The sequence below is a fragment of the Eurosta solidaginis genome, chromosome 4 (assembly GCF_040869045.1).
Source record: "Eurosta solidaginis isolate ZX-2024a chromosome 4, ASM4086904v1, whole genome shotgun sequence".
In the NCBI taxonomy this organism is placed as follows: domain Eukaryota; kingdom Metazoa; phylum Arthropoda; class Insecta; order Diptera; family Tephritidae; genus Eurosta; species Eurosta solidaginis.
Window position 1 is genome coordinate 152,549,738 of NC_090322.1, and position 16,798 is coordinate 152,566,535.

Genomic DNA, 16,798 nt, shown 5'->3' on the forward strand with positions numbered 1-16,798 from the left:
CAAAATCCTGGGTGTGACGTTTGATCAGGATCTACATTTTGGTGCGCACGCAACCGCAATTGTTCCAAGAATTCAGAGCCGTAATAAAATCCTCAAATCCCTTGCTGGCAGTACCTGGGGAAAAGATAAAGAAACGCTCTTGACCACATACAAAGCAATTAGCCAGCCGATTACGTGCTACGCGTCACCCATATGGTCGCCAAGCCTAAAAACCACCCACTGGAAGAAACTACAGGCCTGCCAAAATACTGCTCTCAGAATCGCCACGGGCTGTCTTCTTATGTCCCCAGAACACCATCTGCATGAGGCGAGAATACTCCCCATCAGGGAGAGAAATGAGATGCTGACCAAACAGTTTCTGTTGAATACCCAGAAACCTGGGCATCCCAACAGACATCTGATTGACGAACCAGCACCGCCTAGGGGCCTAAGGAGTCATCTCCGTAAGCATTTTGAGGAAATACGGCACCTCAGAACCCAGCCGTATGAAGCGAAAAAACACAAGCAGGTCCTTGGTGAACTCCATAGACAGGCGTCGGACCTTTATGTCGGGAATTGCCCGGTGAATCCAGTACTTGAAGAAAAATATCCAGAACTCGCAGAAGAGGAACGCATACTCCCCAGGGAAACGCGTATCACTCTTGCTCAACTTCGTTCTGGATACTGTAACAGGTTAAACTCTTACCTATCCAGAATCAACCCTGACATACAAAATGTATGCCCTGCTTGCAATGTGCCCCACATGACACCAACCATCTCTTTAATTGTAATGTGGAACCAACGCCTCTAACACCCCTTTCCTTATGGTCCACCCCTGTTGAAACGGCAAGTTTCCTTGGACTCCCGTTAGAGGATATTGATGACAATTTGTGATCGGTCGCGGCTATTAGGTGGGGCGAGCATTGCTACAACAACAACAACAACAGCGTAGGTATTAAGTACGCTTTTGCTATTAGTAGACGAATATGTAACGGAATGTGATGGTCCTTTGCCGGATACAGATCCGGTACGCTCCGGTAACGCAGCACCATTAAGGTGCTAGCCCGACCACCTGGGGAACGATTTATTTATTCATTTATTTATTTATTTATCAGTCTACAAATTAAACAATTATACAGACCAGATATACCGACACTTAAATCTCAGATGTAATACACGATATAAACAACATAAGCAGTCATCAACCTCAAAGTAACATTTAAACAGTATTGAATTAAACGCTTGACAATTTCAATAAAAACTTAGAAGTAAGCAAAAGATAAAATGTTGTAAATGTGTTAAAATGTACTCATGAAGCAGCTAGTAAATAATAATTTATGAAATTGACAATAAAGCAAATTAATAGTAGATAAAATATATACAGAATAGAATTTATACAGAGTAAATTTGATTGCATACATATAAAAATAATGATCACAACGCAATTTTGCAAACAAGTTCCAAGTAGCTGGTACTTCAAATTTGAAACTGAGGGTTGAACAGTATATCACGGTTTAGCGTTCTTTGTTTCATTTCGAATTACAAATTTAATGTAGTTAAAAGGTATTTTTGAATACCAAGAAACGAGTCGCAGACGTCTAAATTTTTACAGTGTTTATTAAAATCACGACATAAACAGTGAAACGGCTGCAATAGGGGGGAAGATTTTTAGAAGGATCCCATTGTAAGTGTTTTAAAGCGAAAAACAAAAATTTTTTCTGGACCGATTCCAGCTTGTCGGAATTAACCTGATAACGCGGATTCCAAATTATTGAAGCATATTCCAAAGTAGGTCTGACCAATGATGTAAAAAGAGTTTTTGTAACGTATGGGTCATTAAATTCTTTAGACCAACGTTTAACGAAAGCCAAAGTACCTTTAGCGCTATTCACGCAAGATTCAATATGAAGTTTAAAATCGAGTTTTGGGTCCATTGTAACGCCTAAATCAATAAAATTAGTGACTTGCTTGATTACATAGTCGCCAATAACATAATCATGGGATTGGAAGGACTTCCTTGTAAAACACATGAACTTACATTTAGGTAGGTTTAGTGACATGGCGTTTACATTACGCCAGTCACCAAGACTATTCAGATCAGCCTGAAGACATGCCCTATCCACGGGTGAGCGGATAGGCATTACAAGTTTGACATCATAGCGTACATCAACGGCTTGCAACTCTTCAAAACACTAGGAAGGTCATTAATGAACAACAGGAACAAAACCGGACCAAGATGGCTGCCTTGAGGAACACCAGAAGTTACGTTTATGAACCGAGACCAACAATTATTAAATATAACTGTTTGTTTTCTTTCCTTCACATAAGAAGAAACCCAAGATAGAAGCAAAGGAGGAAATCCTAACCGATCAAGTTTGAATAAAAGTATAGAATGAGAAACTTTATCAAATGCCTTACTAAAATCAGTATAAATAACATCAACTGCACAATTAGTCTTAAAACTGTTGGATACAAAGGTTGTAAACTCGAGCAAGTTGGACACCGTTGATTTATTTACCCTTGCAAAAGTCATGTTGTGAAAAGTCAATTAATGAAGATACTCTAAAAGCAATCTGTTTTGTGATAATCAATTCAAATAGCTTAGGAATAGTGTTGAGTTTGGCTATTCCTTTATAATTTATAACACACATTCTGCTTCCATTTTTATGCAGTGGTAGGTATAATGAATGATTCTTTCCACTTCTTGGGGAATACCCCTTGCTTCAGGGACGTATTAAACAAACAGGCTAGAGGTCGATATAAGTATCGAGCACAAGATTTCAGCACTACCGATGGAATTTGATCCGGACCACTAGAGTAAGAAATTTTTAGATTTTCCAGATGAGTTAAAACATCATCAGTACATATATATGGGACTGCCTGGGAATCCAGAGGAGACAATCTGAAAGGATAATTCGATGGCGGTTAATCATAGGTGTTTGAATAAGTAGATTCGAAGAAATCCGCAAACATGTTAGCAATTTCGAAGCTATCGTTGGAAATCTGATCATTTAGCTTCATTGTAGAAGGAAACCCTTTTATCTTCCTTTTTGAATTAACAAAGCTGTAAAACGACTTAGGATTGACAAAAATTTGGCTTTTAATCCTACTGATATAATTCCTATAACAAATTCTGTTCAATGTGTTATCTTTGTGACGTAAAATTGAGTAGGCGGCATAGTCAGTCATTGATCCAGAAAGTTTGTAGCGTTTGAATGATCGCGTCTTCTGATTTTTCAGGCGTTTCAATTCTTCAGTGCTCCAAGCCGGTGATGATATAGCAGTTGTTTCGGACGTAGGTATGCATTTTTTAAATATTCCGTATAGTACATTATTAAAATTGGATATACTCTCATCAATATCCCCATCGTACTCAGGCCAATTTATTCTCTATGCTTCGAGTATTACTTTAGACCAATTGGCTTTTCTAAACAGAAACCGGTGAGGCGTCTTTCGCACTACGTTGGAGGAACGCTCAGATAAATTATGAGATTCCATAAACATCGTAAGAGCAGGATGATACACATATTCAGGCAGGGCAAGGGGATCGCATCGATTTACAAAACAATTTGAATCGTCTGAGAAAATTAAATCCAAGCATTTACCGAATTTATTCTAAATGTTGTTAATTTAAAAAAGTCCAACATCTGCAAATTCGTTTAGGAAATCATAGTCGATAGCGCGAGAAGAAGTAGGGACTAGCTTCCCGTCGATAAGACTCCATGACACACATGGCAGATTAAAATCACCAAGTACAGTGACAGAATCACAGGCCCTGGCAGTGCTGCACACAGATTTCACTATTGAGGAATGATTCAAATATAAGGAAATGTCAGATTGTGGGGGAATGTAGTTGGCTATAAAGTATTTGTAGGTTGAGGAAAGTTTTACTCTCACACAAAGAAGCTCAGCATCCTCAAAGTCAGGAAAATGTAGTCCCTCCGCGGATAACCTAGTGTGAACGGCAATTAACACACCTCCACCAGCTCTCGCCAGTCGGTCCTTTCTAAACACTTGAAACGAACTCGTAAAACTTCAGCATTAAAAACTGTTGGTTTTAGCCAAGTCTCAGTAAAAACGAGTACATCATAAGAACTCTCATGACTCAGTAGAAAGATTTCCGTTAATTTGGTATTCAACCCCTTAACGTTCTGATAAAATATACTAAGTGAGATATTATTTACGTTTGATAAGACATAATTTAAGTTTGTACCACTTCTGGAGTGTTGCCTGTCAAGTTTTTTCGTGCATTTAAAGTAGCGCGGTCACGGTTCGACTTTCTAGTAAACAAATGCACCACAGAGTGTTTCGTCCAGAAAGTAGAATCTAGTACCCTATCAAAAAATTTGTCAGGAACTAAGATTCTGAAAGAAGAGATCTCTCTCCCAGACTTAAAATTAAACTTATAAACATTAATATTGCTGTTAAGTTCAACACCAAGCTTGGAGCATACGTAGTTAGATATATCAGTTTCCATCAGCGATGCGTGGAGCCGTGATACAAAAATGGACCTACGGGGGGGAACAGCAGTCACCTCCCTAGGAGCACCAGGTTTTAAAGCAACCGATTCAGAAACAGGGCTGTCGAATCCTTACCAGAATTGGGTTGAATAGCAGGAACATTAACAGCATCAGAATCGTCAGCATTAACAGAATTAGTGCTGCTCCCAACAGCATTCGCTTTGTTTTCGAAGCTGGAGTCTTGTTCTTACTAGACATTGCAGTCGAATAATTAACGGTATCAACAGCATTCATTAGCAGTATCAGCAGCATTGGCATTTGCTACAGTAGATTTAGATTTATTAACAATTACAGCTGGAGCCGCGAGCTGTTGTGCATAAGACATATTACTCTTTTCATTATCTGAGTTAGCAGTAGAAAGCAATGTAGACGATGGCCCACCGTTATTAACAGCAGTATTAACACTTGCAAAAACAGGTGATCGGTCGAAAAAATGGCATTGCACACACTGTTGAACCGGGAGAACAAGAGACGGCGACAACGACACATGTGTAAGCGCGCAACTATTAATATCACTGCGCAATGTTTTCGCAGCATTAAAAGAGCTGACATCCTTGACATTTTGTTGATACCATCAGTCGTCTCATCCACACAGTCTTCATTGTTTTTGTGAGAATTAGTTTTTGATTTAACATGAATGTTAATATCATTTTTTATTTCAGCAATTTGTTCAGTCAAAAGTTTAAATTTTACATCAATTGCAAGCAAGGCAGATTCCAGGCCAACTTTATGTGACGCTAAGACGGTGTCATATGCCTTACAAAGCTTGTCATAGGCATTTAAGCATTCCGTGCACACGTAACTGAAATGCCGGTTCTTAGCTAGCAATTCTACATCGTATGTAGACATGTTGCCTTCACAGCATGTACGATGGACGAATTTTTTACAAAAGCCACCGCATTGCACAATTAGAGTCTCACTTCGGCCAAAACTCTTATCACACTTAGCACAGAAACTATCCATTGCACCAATATTGGCAGAAAAAACAGAAAACCAGGTTAAACAAAATAAAGTTTGTAGAGCGATAACACAAAACGTCTGTACGGCACAACTGTTCGTTTAGTTTAGTTATATGGCCACATTAAACCTTCAGGCCATCCTTCCCTCCCCACCCCAAGTTCCATGAGCAGCTTGGGGTCGCCAGAGCCTCGTCTGTTAGTGAAACAGGATTGGCGCGAATAGGTGAGGTTGACAATTGGGTTGGGAGAAGCTATATATTGTGCTGGCAACTTGAACGGTTGCGCTATACAGCCCCTTAAATCTGGAATTTTAGACGCCTCTTACGACAGGCATACCTACCGCGGGTATATTCTGACCCTCTAACCCGATGGGGACGTCGACCTTGTCCTTTCTTCAAAACTTTTGTGGCCCCTTGCTGTTTACGCTCTATGATGTCCCATAGTATGCGCCTTAGCCCTACGGCGCTACCAGCTCATACGGCCGTTCCAACCCATTGCTACAATCTCCGTAGCATGGACAAAAGCAATACCGAGCACCAGCCACTGCCCGGTTTTCTCTTACTTTTACCAGCACACCAGTAGGTCAGGGAAAAATACTCTTAATCCCTATCACCCTGTGCCAGGACAGAATATATACGTTTACTACATCCGCTCATTGCAGTTCTTGCCTTAGACGACGCCATTTTCTTAGATGTTTTGGAGTCAACTACGGAAATCCCCCGACGGGTGCTCTTGTCGCACCGTGCTGCCAAGCCCGGTACTCCGGCGCCCGAACAGCACATGCGCCCGCCTTCTACTACCTAGGCGCAATCACCCGTCTCTTACCCCTATAGTTACGATATCTAGATAGTCGACTCCATAAAGCGGCACAACATCCGCATAGCTACGAACCAATAGGATAATCAGGGACAATGTCCTGGCACGTCAAGGTATATCTGTTCGATCAGGCTATGCGAATTTAGAAATAAGCAACATCTACATCCCTTCTGTCACCTGCTGCCGCAGTGGATATTGCCCTGATATCAGTGACCTCACTGGTAAAAATCGCAATATTCTTGGCGATTTTAATGCCCACCACGATCTGTGCGTTCTGCACAATAAACGAGGACGCCCCCACGCGAAAGGTATGAAATATTCGTAGCTGGCCAGACATTTCCATCGTAAGCACAGGATTTGTAAATTGCCTTATCTGGCCGATGGTAACATTGTCATCCGACCACCTACTCACACTCCTCTCGCTTGAACAATAAGCAGAATTCATAACATCTGAGAAACGCACTTTCATTAACTTTAAAAAAGCAATGTGGAAAAAATATAAAAAATACGCAGATAATATTTTCGCTGCTCTCCCAACCCCGACTGATATCTGACAAGGGAATGCTTTCCGCGAGGTTATTGAATCCGCGTTTTTGTTGTTGTTGTAGCCATAAGGTTGCTCCCCGAAGGCTTTGGGGAGTGTTATCGATGTGATGGTCCTTTGCCGGATACAGATCCGGTACGCTCCGGTAACACAGCACCATACTGCCAAGGGTTGTCTTCTTATGTCATACATAGTGAAGGAAGAATGTTTACTACTCGACCCCGATATACGAGCTGCGCGTCACTCTAGCTCCACCTCGATGGGGATATTGTAACAGGTTGAACTCTCACTTATCCAGATTTAGAACCAACGCAATAACTGTTTGTTATATGGAACTAAATCACCTAACCGCAACTTCTTTGTGGCTCAACCCTGTTGAAACTACTAGTCCCACAGAGACTGAAGAACTAATTAATTGAGTATTTGGCAGCTATCAGTTTAATATAAGGGTGGTGTCGCCTCCTCACTTTTTTTATATCTGCACATTGAACCTTCTTTTGTCACCAGAAGGCATTAACAATATACTAATAACTACTCACGGCTACTAATACTTTCAGTCATAAACGCGAAATTTTTAGGTCTCTTATCTTGGTTATCTGTTCTATCTTGGAAGTAGTTTTATATCAGACACAGATTTGCACGTTAGTAGTTAGTACCCTTTGTGGCATCAGCCATATAATTGTATTTAGTACGGCAGTATGATCCTGATAACCTCGGTAACAGCCACCCTAGAAAAATACAAACAGTAGAAGAACCACCTCTAACTTCTGGCATGAACATGCTATACAACCTCTAAAGCTCGAATAATCAAGGAGTGTAAGTAAACTACATAGCACTACCATCATATCAATCATGGACTTGACTAAAACTTTCAAACGGGAGAACGGTCTTCGTGGCACTTAGCAAACGAAAGCTTTCGGTTCAGTCAGCCAAGTTATTGAGTTAGGCATCGCCAATATAGTAGTTGAAGTCAAAAAAACGCTGCGTAACTCCCAAAATAGCGCGCTCAGAAGTAACCAGTACGTGCACCTGTTGGCAGCAGCCCGACTGCGACGGGAATGCCGTTTTTTGTCTCGAACCTTCAGGTCCGTGGATTTCTGTTGCTTCTTACGACGGGCATGCCTTAACGCTGGTATACTCTTATCCCCCTAACTCGCGGGGATTAAAAGGGCAGGATCTCTCTCAGTACTTAAACAGCAACAAGAACAACAACAGCGGAAAATTTTAGCGCTTCCAGGTTCTTTAGTCTTCTTCTTCTCGCAATAGCATCACATTCATAATTTATTTATTTAATTTATTTATTTATCTATTACAGTCTATGGTGTTTCAGGCCTTACAGACTATATAACAGATTATTACTTTACTTAATGATAAACTAAAATAATTACAAACTACTTGCATTGTAATGAATGGCAATAAATTTACAGATTACACAGAACAAATATCACTGAGTATTGATGTTGTTGTTCTTGTTGTAGCGATAAGGTTGCTCCCCGAAGGCTTTGGGGAGTGTTATCGATGTGATGGTCCTTTTCTGGATACAGATCCGGTACGCTCCGGTACCACTGCACCATTAAGGTGCTAGCCCGACCATCTCGGGAACGATTTATGTGGCCACATTAAACCTTCAGGCCATTCCCTCCCTCCCCACCCCCAAGTTCCATGAGGAGCTTGGGGTCGCCAGAGCCTCGTCTGTTAGTGAAACAGGATTCGCCGCGGTTTGGAGAAGCTATATATTGCGCTGGCAACTTGAAGGGTTGCGCTACACAGCCCCTTGAATCTGGTATTTTAGTCGCCTCTTACGACAGGCATACCTACCGCGGGTATATTCTGATCCCCTAACCCGCTGGGGGTATTGATGTAAAAGTGTGCTTTGGCAAAGAGAAATCGATGGCTGAAGAATTTGAGATTAGATTAAAATCGGTCATGGCTCTAAACAAGGGTGCATTAGAGGCATAGAGGGTCCTGGCATTGTCCGTATAAAAAGTAACTCTGTTACGAAGCGGCCTGCTCGGGATACGAAAAGGGATACTCGCGAGGAGGCAAGGTGCATCAACTTCTCGGCGAATAATGTCATAGACAGAAGTGAGGGAAATAATGGTTCTCCTACATTGAAGAGACTGTATGCTTATAAGTGCACAGCTGTCTTCATACGAGGGAATCGGATCAGAGAAATTCAACGATCGCAATGCGAAACGAACCAATGTTTTTTGTTCACGTTCGAGCCTCTTAATATGGCACTCGTGATATGGCCTCCAAATAAAGCAGCATATTCAAGCTTAGAGCGAACAAGGGCAGTGAACAATAATTTTAAAGTATAGGGATCGCTAAAGTCAGAGCTAAAGCGGCGAATGAAGGCCAGCACTGAATATGACCTAGCAATGGTAGCATTCAAGTGAGTAGTGAAGGAAAATTTCGAATCGAATACTCCCCCTAAGTATTTTATCTCGTTAAGTGTTGAGATGCGGGTGCCGCCAATAAAATAAGTGGGAAGATTATCGCGAGCTTTGGAGAAGGTAACATGAAAGCATTTACCAACATTTAGCGGCAGATTATTGGTATTACACCACACAGCGACGTTGTCGAGATCAGATTGAATCCTTTCCGCGTCAAAGGCATTCGAAATGGTTCCAAAATCCTTTAAATCATCAGCGTACAAAAGAGGGTTAGAGTGCTGAAAGCAGGCTGAAATATCATTTATAAAGATTACAAAAAGCAGCGGCCCCAAAATGCTACTTGCGGCACGCCGGAGGTGGCAATAAAAGAGTTAGAGTGAGTATTGTCAATTACAACAACACAACTCCGCTGTTGAAGATATGACCTTATCCAAGAAAGAAATGTTGAGTGGAAACCCAAAGAAAGCAATTTAGAAATTAGGATTGAGTGACTAACTTTATCAAACGCCTTTGAGAAATCAGTGTATACAGTATCAAATTGTAAACGATTATTAAACGCATTCGAGAGAAATATGTTCTGCAGTTTCATCCTCGCTGTCCCACTTCATTATATGCCTAGTTTCTACACGTGGCGCTTGAGTCTGCAGTGACCTGTGAGTAAGCCTGTTAGAACTCTCAGACTCCTTTTAGGAGGGTATATTTTTGTGTTGTACTCGATGGAAGCGTGTTTGTCTGCATCAAGCCTAAAGTTTCAAACTAATATTCTCTGAAATACACCTTCTGAGTTTCTTGTTCTTGTAGCGATATAGATCCGATACGGATATAGATCCGATACGTTCCGATAACTAGCACATTTAAGGTACTAGCCTGACCATATTCGGAATGATTTAATATCACCACATTGTACATTCTAAATCACATAAATATGTTTATGATATACTCCTATTTATAACTCGGGTGGGCGAGGTATACAATTGCGTTGGAGACCCTCTCGAAGCTCTTATCCCTCCTGAGCTCTTCCGTTATTGTGTGCAGGTTCCTTTCTGGCTAGTGGCTATGTGTCTCTGGGCCCAAACTTAACTGATAGTGTTACTAACCCCTACAAGATTCAGCATCTCACCTGAAGCTATTGCCTCAATCAATTAACCTCGTTGTAAGCTGATCTCTCATTATTTTCGAAATGGGGCACTCTAAGGATCACAAAGAAATTGGACAATAAACATTTGTAACATTGTATCAGTATTTAATTTTCGCTGCAGTCATTTCCCTCGTTCTATTTTCGATACAACGTGCCCTACCGGTCTCTTATAAATCAGCTAACTCATTCGTGTCAACGCATCAACGCTTCCAAAATGATACACTAAAAATACTTTTTTTCGAGCAATATTCTATATACTCTGCTAAGAATCGCTTCGGTGAGCACGAGCCACTAAGAGACAATGAGCTTAGAAAGGAACCACTAAATGCTATCGAATTGAGAGATCAACAATGAATAATAAATGAATGGCAAAGCGCGCCGCAAGCAACAGAATATCAACGCCCGTCAACCAATTCCAACACCAACAATAATGGAGGAAACTGTGTCCACAGCAATACAATTGACCACGAATAAGCCGAGTCAGAGCGAAACGCTCTCGTTAAAAACAATGGCACGCTGCTGGTACCAAGAATGTGTTGGAGCGTTGGAACATTTCGAAAATAAAATAATAATTTAGTAATCAAACTTCATCTGGCGTGCGCGTTACATTTCGAAAAGTTCTAGCGAACTTCGGCGCGTATTGGAACTTTTGCCGGTTGGTCATAGAAATGAGTTTCCAATAACTTGTATTGTTTTTATATACTTAGAGTGAAATTGTTAAAAAAGAACGTGGGCATAGTATAATTTATTAATGTGTTTACAGTAGCTCACATAAAAAATGGAACAAACTATTTTTGGGCATGCTGAAAGAAATAATTCTTTTAAACATTCGAAATATTGAAAATCTCTCAACATTTCTTTAATCTTCACATAATTGAACAGTTCTTATATTGTTGTTGTTGTAGCGATAAGGTTACTCCCCGAAGGCTTTGGGGAGTGTTATCGATGTGATGGTCCTTTTTCGGATACAGATCCGGTACGCTCCGGTAACACTGCACCATTAAGGTGCTGGCCCAACCATCTTGGGAACGATTTATACGGCCACATTAAACCTTCAGGCTATCGCTCCCTCCCCACCCCCAAGGTCCATGAGGAGCAGATGCTCTTGGTAGTCGGCATAAAACACTAGGTGTCGTCGGGCCAATAGAAACAAATTTAAGTTCAGACCTTCAATAGTAATTTTCTGAACTTAGGTGGTTAAAACTCGGCGCTAACTTCAGTTGGAAATGAATCTGAAGAGTATGTAATAAGGAACGACGTTGCGAGAAAATTAAAAGCGTTTCTCAACGAACAAGAATCACGCCTCGAATCATATCTGTCCTATATTCGGCTCGTAGTCATAGGCGCTCTCGAAAAAAGATGGGATAGCCTATGGAGCATTCAAGAGAAAAGTTCTTCAACAGACTTATAGTCTTTCCTGTCATGCCAACTGAGCGTATCAAAGGAAATTAAGCTATAATCAGTATGAGCTCCTGACAGCTATATATGCATCAGCGAATAACGGTCCAAAGTCCTAGTTGGCTAGTCGTGTTATAATATCAACACCCGTTGTTTTTGTTGTTGTAGCAGTGATTCGCACCATTCAATAGGGGCGACCGCTCACTAATTGTTATCAATATCGTCTAATGGCAGTCCGAGGAAATTAGCAGTTTCAACAGGGTTCAACCAGAGAAATAAGGGTGTTAGAGGCGTCGGTTCACATTACAATTGAAAAGATGGTTCGTGTCACGTGGGAACAACATTAATTAAGAGTTTAACCTGTTACAGTATCCAGACCGAAGTTGTGTTAGTAGAAGCGTGTCTCCCTACAAAGATTGCATTCCTCAACTGCGGGTTCTCCCTAGCATAGGTAGTCCTAAGCCTTTTTGTGGATGTATCTGAGGGCCCTTCCATGCCCCTCTTCTTCATACGGCTGAACTTTTAAGTGCCGGATTTCTTCATAATGCTAATGGAGATGACTTCTTAAGTTCCTGTGAGGCGGGGCATCTTCAATCAGATGTCTGTTGGGTATGCGTAGGTTTCTGGGTATTCAGTAGAAACTGTTTGTTCAGCATTTCATTTATCTCCTTTATGGGGAGTTTCTCACCTCACTATGTAGATGATGTACTGGAGACATACGTACTCATCCCGTGGCAGTTATGAGCGCGGTGTTTTGATAGGCCCGCATTTTCCTCCAAGCGGCCGGCCCATTGCTTTATAAGTAAGGTTGTATGAGAGTTTCTTTGTCTTTGCTCCAAGTGTTGTCATTCGATATGTAAAAGTCAAACAAAAGTGAGGTTAGGACACCACCCTGTGGAACTACTTATTTAATTTTTCTGAGTTTTGTTGCTATGTTCCTGAATTGCAACGATGCCTGTCAACCTCTCAATAGAGCCAGCCAACCACACATACAATTTGCAGTCCACCTTTTTAGACTGGGAGAAAAAGTAGACCCTTCCAAGTCTTGAAGTAACGTGCTGTGATTAACTGTGTCAAAGGCTTTTGTTAAGGCTAGGGCTATCAGTACTTTTCTATAATGGCGTACTTCGTTCAGTCCTCAATTGATTAGTGTGTTGATGGCTCAAATGCCTTCCAACGCCACTCGCAGTGGTGGGGCTATGCTATTTCGAAAGCCATGCTGATGACTGGCAAGTCGCAGGTTTGCCGTGAAATAAGGTAGCAGAGCGGTTCCAAGTGTCTTGGCTACTGCCGATAGGAGAGATATTCGATGATATGAGTGTCCTACGTTATCTGGTTTCCTAGGCTTTAGTAGCGGTACCACCTATTTCCCATTTTTCAGGGATGATGAAAGTGGACAGAGACAGGCCTACTGCTTTGCATGGTTTAGCATGTTAGATGGCTTTTCATTAGGAGACGCGTAGTGTTTATGGTTATGTGCGCGTACATACGTTGGCCTGCCGTCTGCATAAGTCGAACAAGGAATTCATTACGTATTGTGAATTTCTTCGCATCCGACAACACATTATCGCCAAAGGTGGTGGTTATTTTGTCATTGTGCACAGTCCAGTTTGAGAGGTACTTTACGGTTGCCCATAGCTTTCCTACACCCATAGCTTTTCTACACGATCTCATACACATATTATGCATTCGTTAGTTTATACTTCATAATGTTAAACTTTTTTATTTTTATTTTGCTATTGTAACTTTGCTACATATGTAAATAGATAGGTATAAGAAAAATGCCCAATAAAAATTAAATGAAATGAGAGCGTTACAGTTCTTTAGTTGTTCCTCCCTTTCACCTGCTCTGGTTTCTCCCCAATCTGTATGATGCGCAGGTTTATGTCTCTGATTTGTTTTCAATTGTCAATTTTCGCTCAAGTTACCGTGTTAACGGACGGACGGGACATGCCATAATCATATCCTTTTTCGATGCTGATACTTTTTAGCTCAGCTGGTCTGCCACTACACTAAGCCTCCCAAAGACTTAAGAAGTTAAACAGGTTAAACTCTTACCTATCCAGAATCAACCCCGACATACATAACGTATGTACTGCTTTACTGCTTGCAACGTGTGGAGCCAACGCCTCTAGGACACCTCTCTCTCCGGTCCATTCCTCTTGAAACTGCAAGTTTTCTTGGAATCCCGTTAGAGCATATTGATAATAATTTGTGTGTTGTCGCAGCTATTGGGTGGGGCGAAGCACTGCTACAACAACAACAGCATCAGGAAGCCAGAAAACAAACAATTATAATTTTTTTTTGCAAAAATATTTATTTTTTAACGAAAATAAAAAAAAAACAAAAAAATAGCTGTTATAGTAACTTGCAAACCATTTTTGCTGCTATTTTTTACGCGCAGGTGTACATTAACAATTTTTGTAACTAACCCGCGGAAAAAAGTCTTGTGCCATTTTCACTGTGATCTACTGTATACACTTTTAGATGATGCCATAACAAATACAAAAAAAAAAAAAATCATGCAGTCAAAATAAAAGAAGAAGGGTGAAAAATAAAAAGAGATTAGCGTCTGTAGGAGGAAAAAATTTATAAATTTATGGTTGTTTACTTATGTATACAAACTAACTTCTAAGATAAATATCATATAAATTAGTGAATGTGCAAACAGATGTGCTATAATACAATTTCCGTTGAACGTGTTCAGGCACACAATTTCATTGAATGAGATTATGATTGATGTTGAAGATAATGATGATTATGTCTACGATGATGACTTTAATCTCTAGTGTAAAGTTTACGAAAATTATTACGTTTTTACAATAACGTGCCTAGGTATGGATATTTGCATATGGACATAATAATTTTTAACAAAATGAAGAAATTGTCAAAAATATCGTAAATAATATTAAATAAGTGCAATCAAAAACAAAACAAACAAAAAAAAAACAACAATTTCAACGTTTCTTTTTTTAATAAAAAATAAACATCGCGAGGTAAAAGCGTATAATCTACTCTTCTTCTCCTTCATGCCGCTAAATTTAGTGAATTAATATCGTCGTCACTACTTTTATATCGATTCAAGTAATGTAGCGCATTTGCACTGACCTCAAAAGCCGCTCGACCTCAAGAAAAGCAAAACTACAACAAAAATGTATTCAGCGGGTAATTAATGCAAATCAATGAATATACGAAAAACAAATTTATACAAAAATAAAATTACGCACAGAAGAAATTGTACTCGCTTGCACTTTGTTTTATTTAGCAGCACACTTTCCATATATACCCAGATAACACATACACATAACACATACACTTACGGCAAAAAAAAAAAAAGCCGACGAAAAAAATCCTAGGCAAAGTACATTACAATGAGTTATCCTCATAGAGATTCTGGAAGGAATATATTGAATAGGTGACTTAATCCCAGCGTTAACGAAGTAGACGACCACGAAAGGCCATTGAACGTGTTGATAGGAATATAGTAACGATGGCTTTTCTGAATAAATTTAAAACTCCTTCAGAAACTTCCGCGAAAATTAAGGATAGTATAAACATGAAACCGAATATCTCATTAGTTCACCGTTACTTGAGGTGAAACTATTACTTAATTAGGCCCCTGGCGATAATAAAACCAGCTTCTTACCACAAAAAACCGTTCCCCCACCAAGCTGGTAGTGCGAAAAAAGAAACTGGTCTCGGAACGAATGCGGACGGGCCATATTCTATGATTAGCGTAAAAGAAATGTATTCAGTTAAGACTTGTAATGCGTGGTTAGTCCCAAAAATACAAAAATATGTATGTACAACAGCGTTCAGATTACTGTGCTCAAGACCGTCTTGAATGCAGCCAATGTAGGCGGTGGAGTTGGCGTAACTCCCCATTAACAAAATCTAAGCTACTCCCAAGGTAACACGCCATTACATACGTAGAATACTTCACAGTTACCTTAACGCAGTTGTGACTCAGTCTTCCAGTATTTTCGGGATTTACACATCGCGAACCTTTTACCTGAATACCATTTTTTTTGCCCTCATAAGAGAATCGTAGCCAGTCGTTCCCTGTCCAATTTATGTTTTCGTAATACCAGCTTAGCGTGCGGGATCTATTTTTTGTTGTGAGAAGCAGGTTTTTTTCTAGCCACGGGACATCCAATTTTTCCTCAAGATACGCTGTACTGTTGCGATTCTAATTTTCATGTTTATATTATCCATAAACTCCGTGGTAATTTCTGGAGCAGTTTTAATGGAGCAGTTTTTCATCGCGTTTAGTGGCATTTCCTGCTCATTCGCTCCCAGAACGAGTGGATAAAGTCACCGATTCCATATTTTTCATCCAAAATCTCCAAAAGGATGATTCATTGCAAAGATCATCGCCTACACTGTTCATATTTCGGATTATTTGCAGTTATGTTAACTTTTTTCTTAAGGAAACACTATTACTTTTATTAAATACCGTTGCTTTTACGAAAAATGCTATGGACTTTCTTTCTCGTCCGAACATCACCTAAAGAGCTAAGTTACTATCAATGTTCAGCACAAGAACTAAAAACTTTCGTTGCGTGCTGTAGTCACAGCAAAAATGCTGTGAGAGGAAACGTTGGCTTATTTTTTGACCGTAAGTGTACATAAACTCATTCATTCATACAGAAATATATGGGCATTAGCATATTCATATATATAAACTGGCATGTGTTTGATTAATAAAGTTATTATAGTATATATATTATAGTCTTATTTACGCAATTACAGCAGCGAACACAAAAATAGCAGCAGCTTTTTTATCAACTTTAAAGAATTTTGCAAGTGATTCTATTCAAACCAATATTAAAAACGTTTTCGATAAAAAAAAATTACAAAAATTTCAAACCTTTTGTTAAAAGTTTTCTGAACCTTCCTTTCGTAACAAGTCATACCCGCTATCCTTGTTTCACGCAGGTGGGTAGGTCTTCCTCCACCTGCCTTTCCAACTCAGTTGAGATATCCCCCTTTCTCTGCTTTCAAACTGCGGTGTCGACTGAACATCTCATCTTCTCTCGGCATCGTCC

At 40.1% G+C, this 16,798-nt stretch overlaps 1 protein-coding gene across 14 annotated transcripts in view; it reads left to right on the top strand.

Moving 5' to 3' along the window:
* LOC137250508 (anoctamin-6) overlaps positions 1-16,798 on the top strand; it is an 82,674-nt gene that overhangs the window by 5,329 nt on the left and 60,547 nt on the right. The window contains exons 1-2 of one of the 14 annotated variants that reach the window (XM_067783440.1): positions 10,930-11,007; positions 14,586-14,915. The exons of 4 other annotated variants lie outside the window; for them this stretch is intronic. In XM_067783440.1, the coding sequence (XP_067639541.1) occupies positions 14,903-14,915 (13 nt within the window). In that variant the 5' untranslated portion in view covers positions 10,930-11,007; positions 14,586-14,902. Of the gene's footprint in view, positions 1-10,929; positions 11,091-14,237; positions 14,916-16,229; positions 16,369-16,798 lie in introns of those variants that run through there. 9 more of the 14 variants (XM_067783439.1, XM_067783442.1, XM_067783444.1 and 6 more) reach the window with 9 other exon arrangements.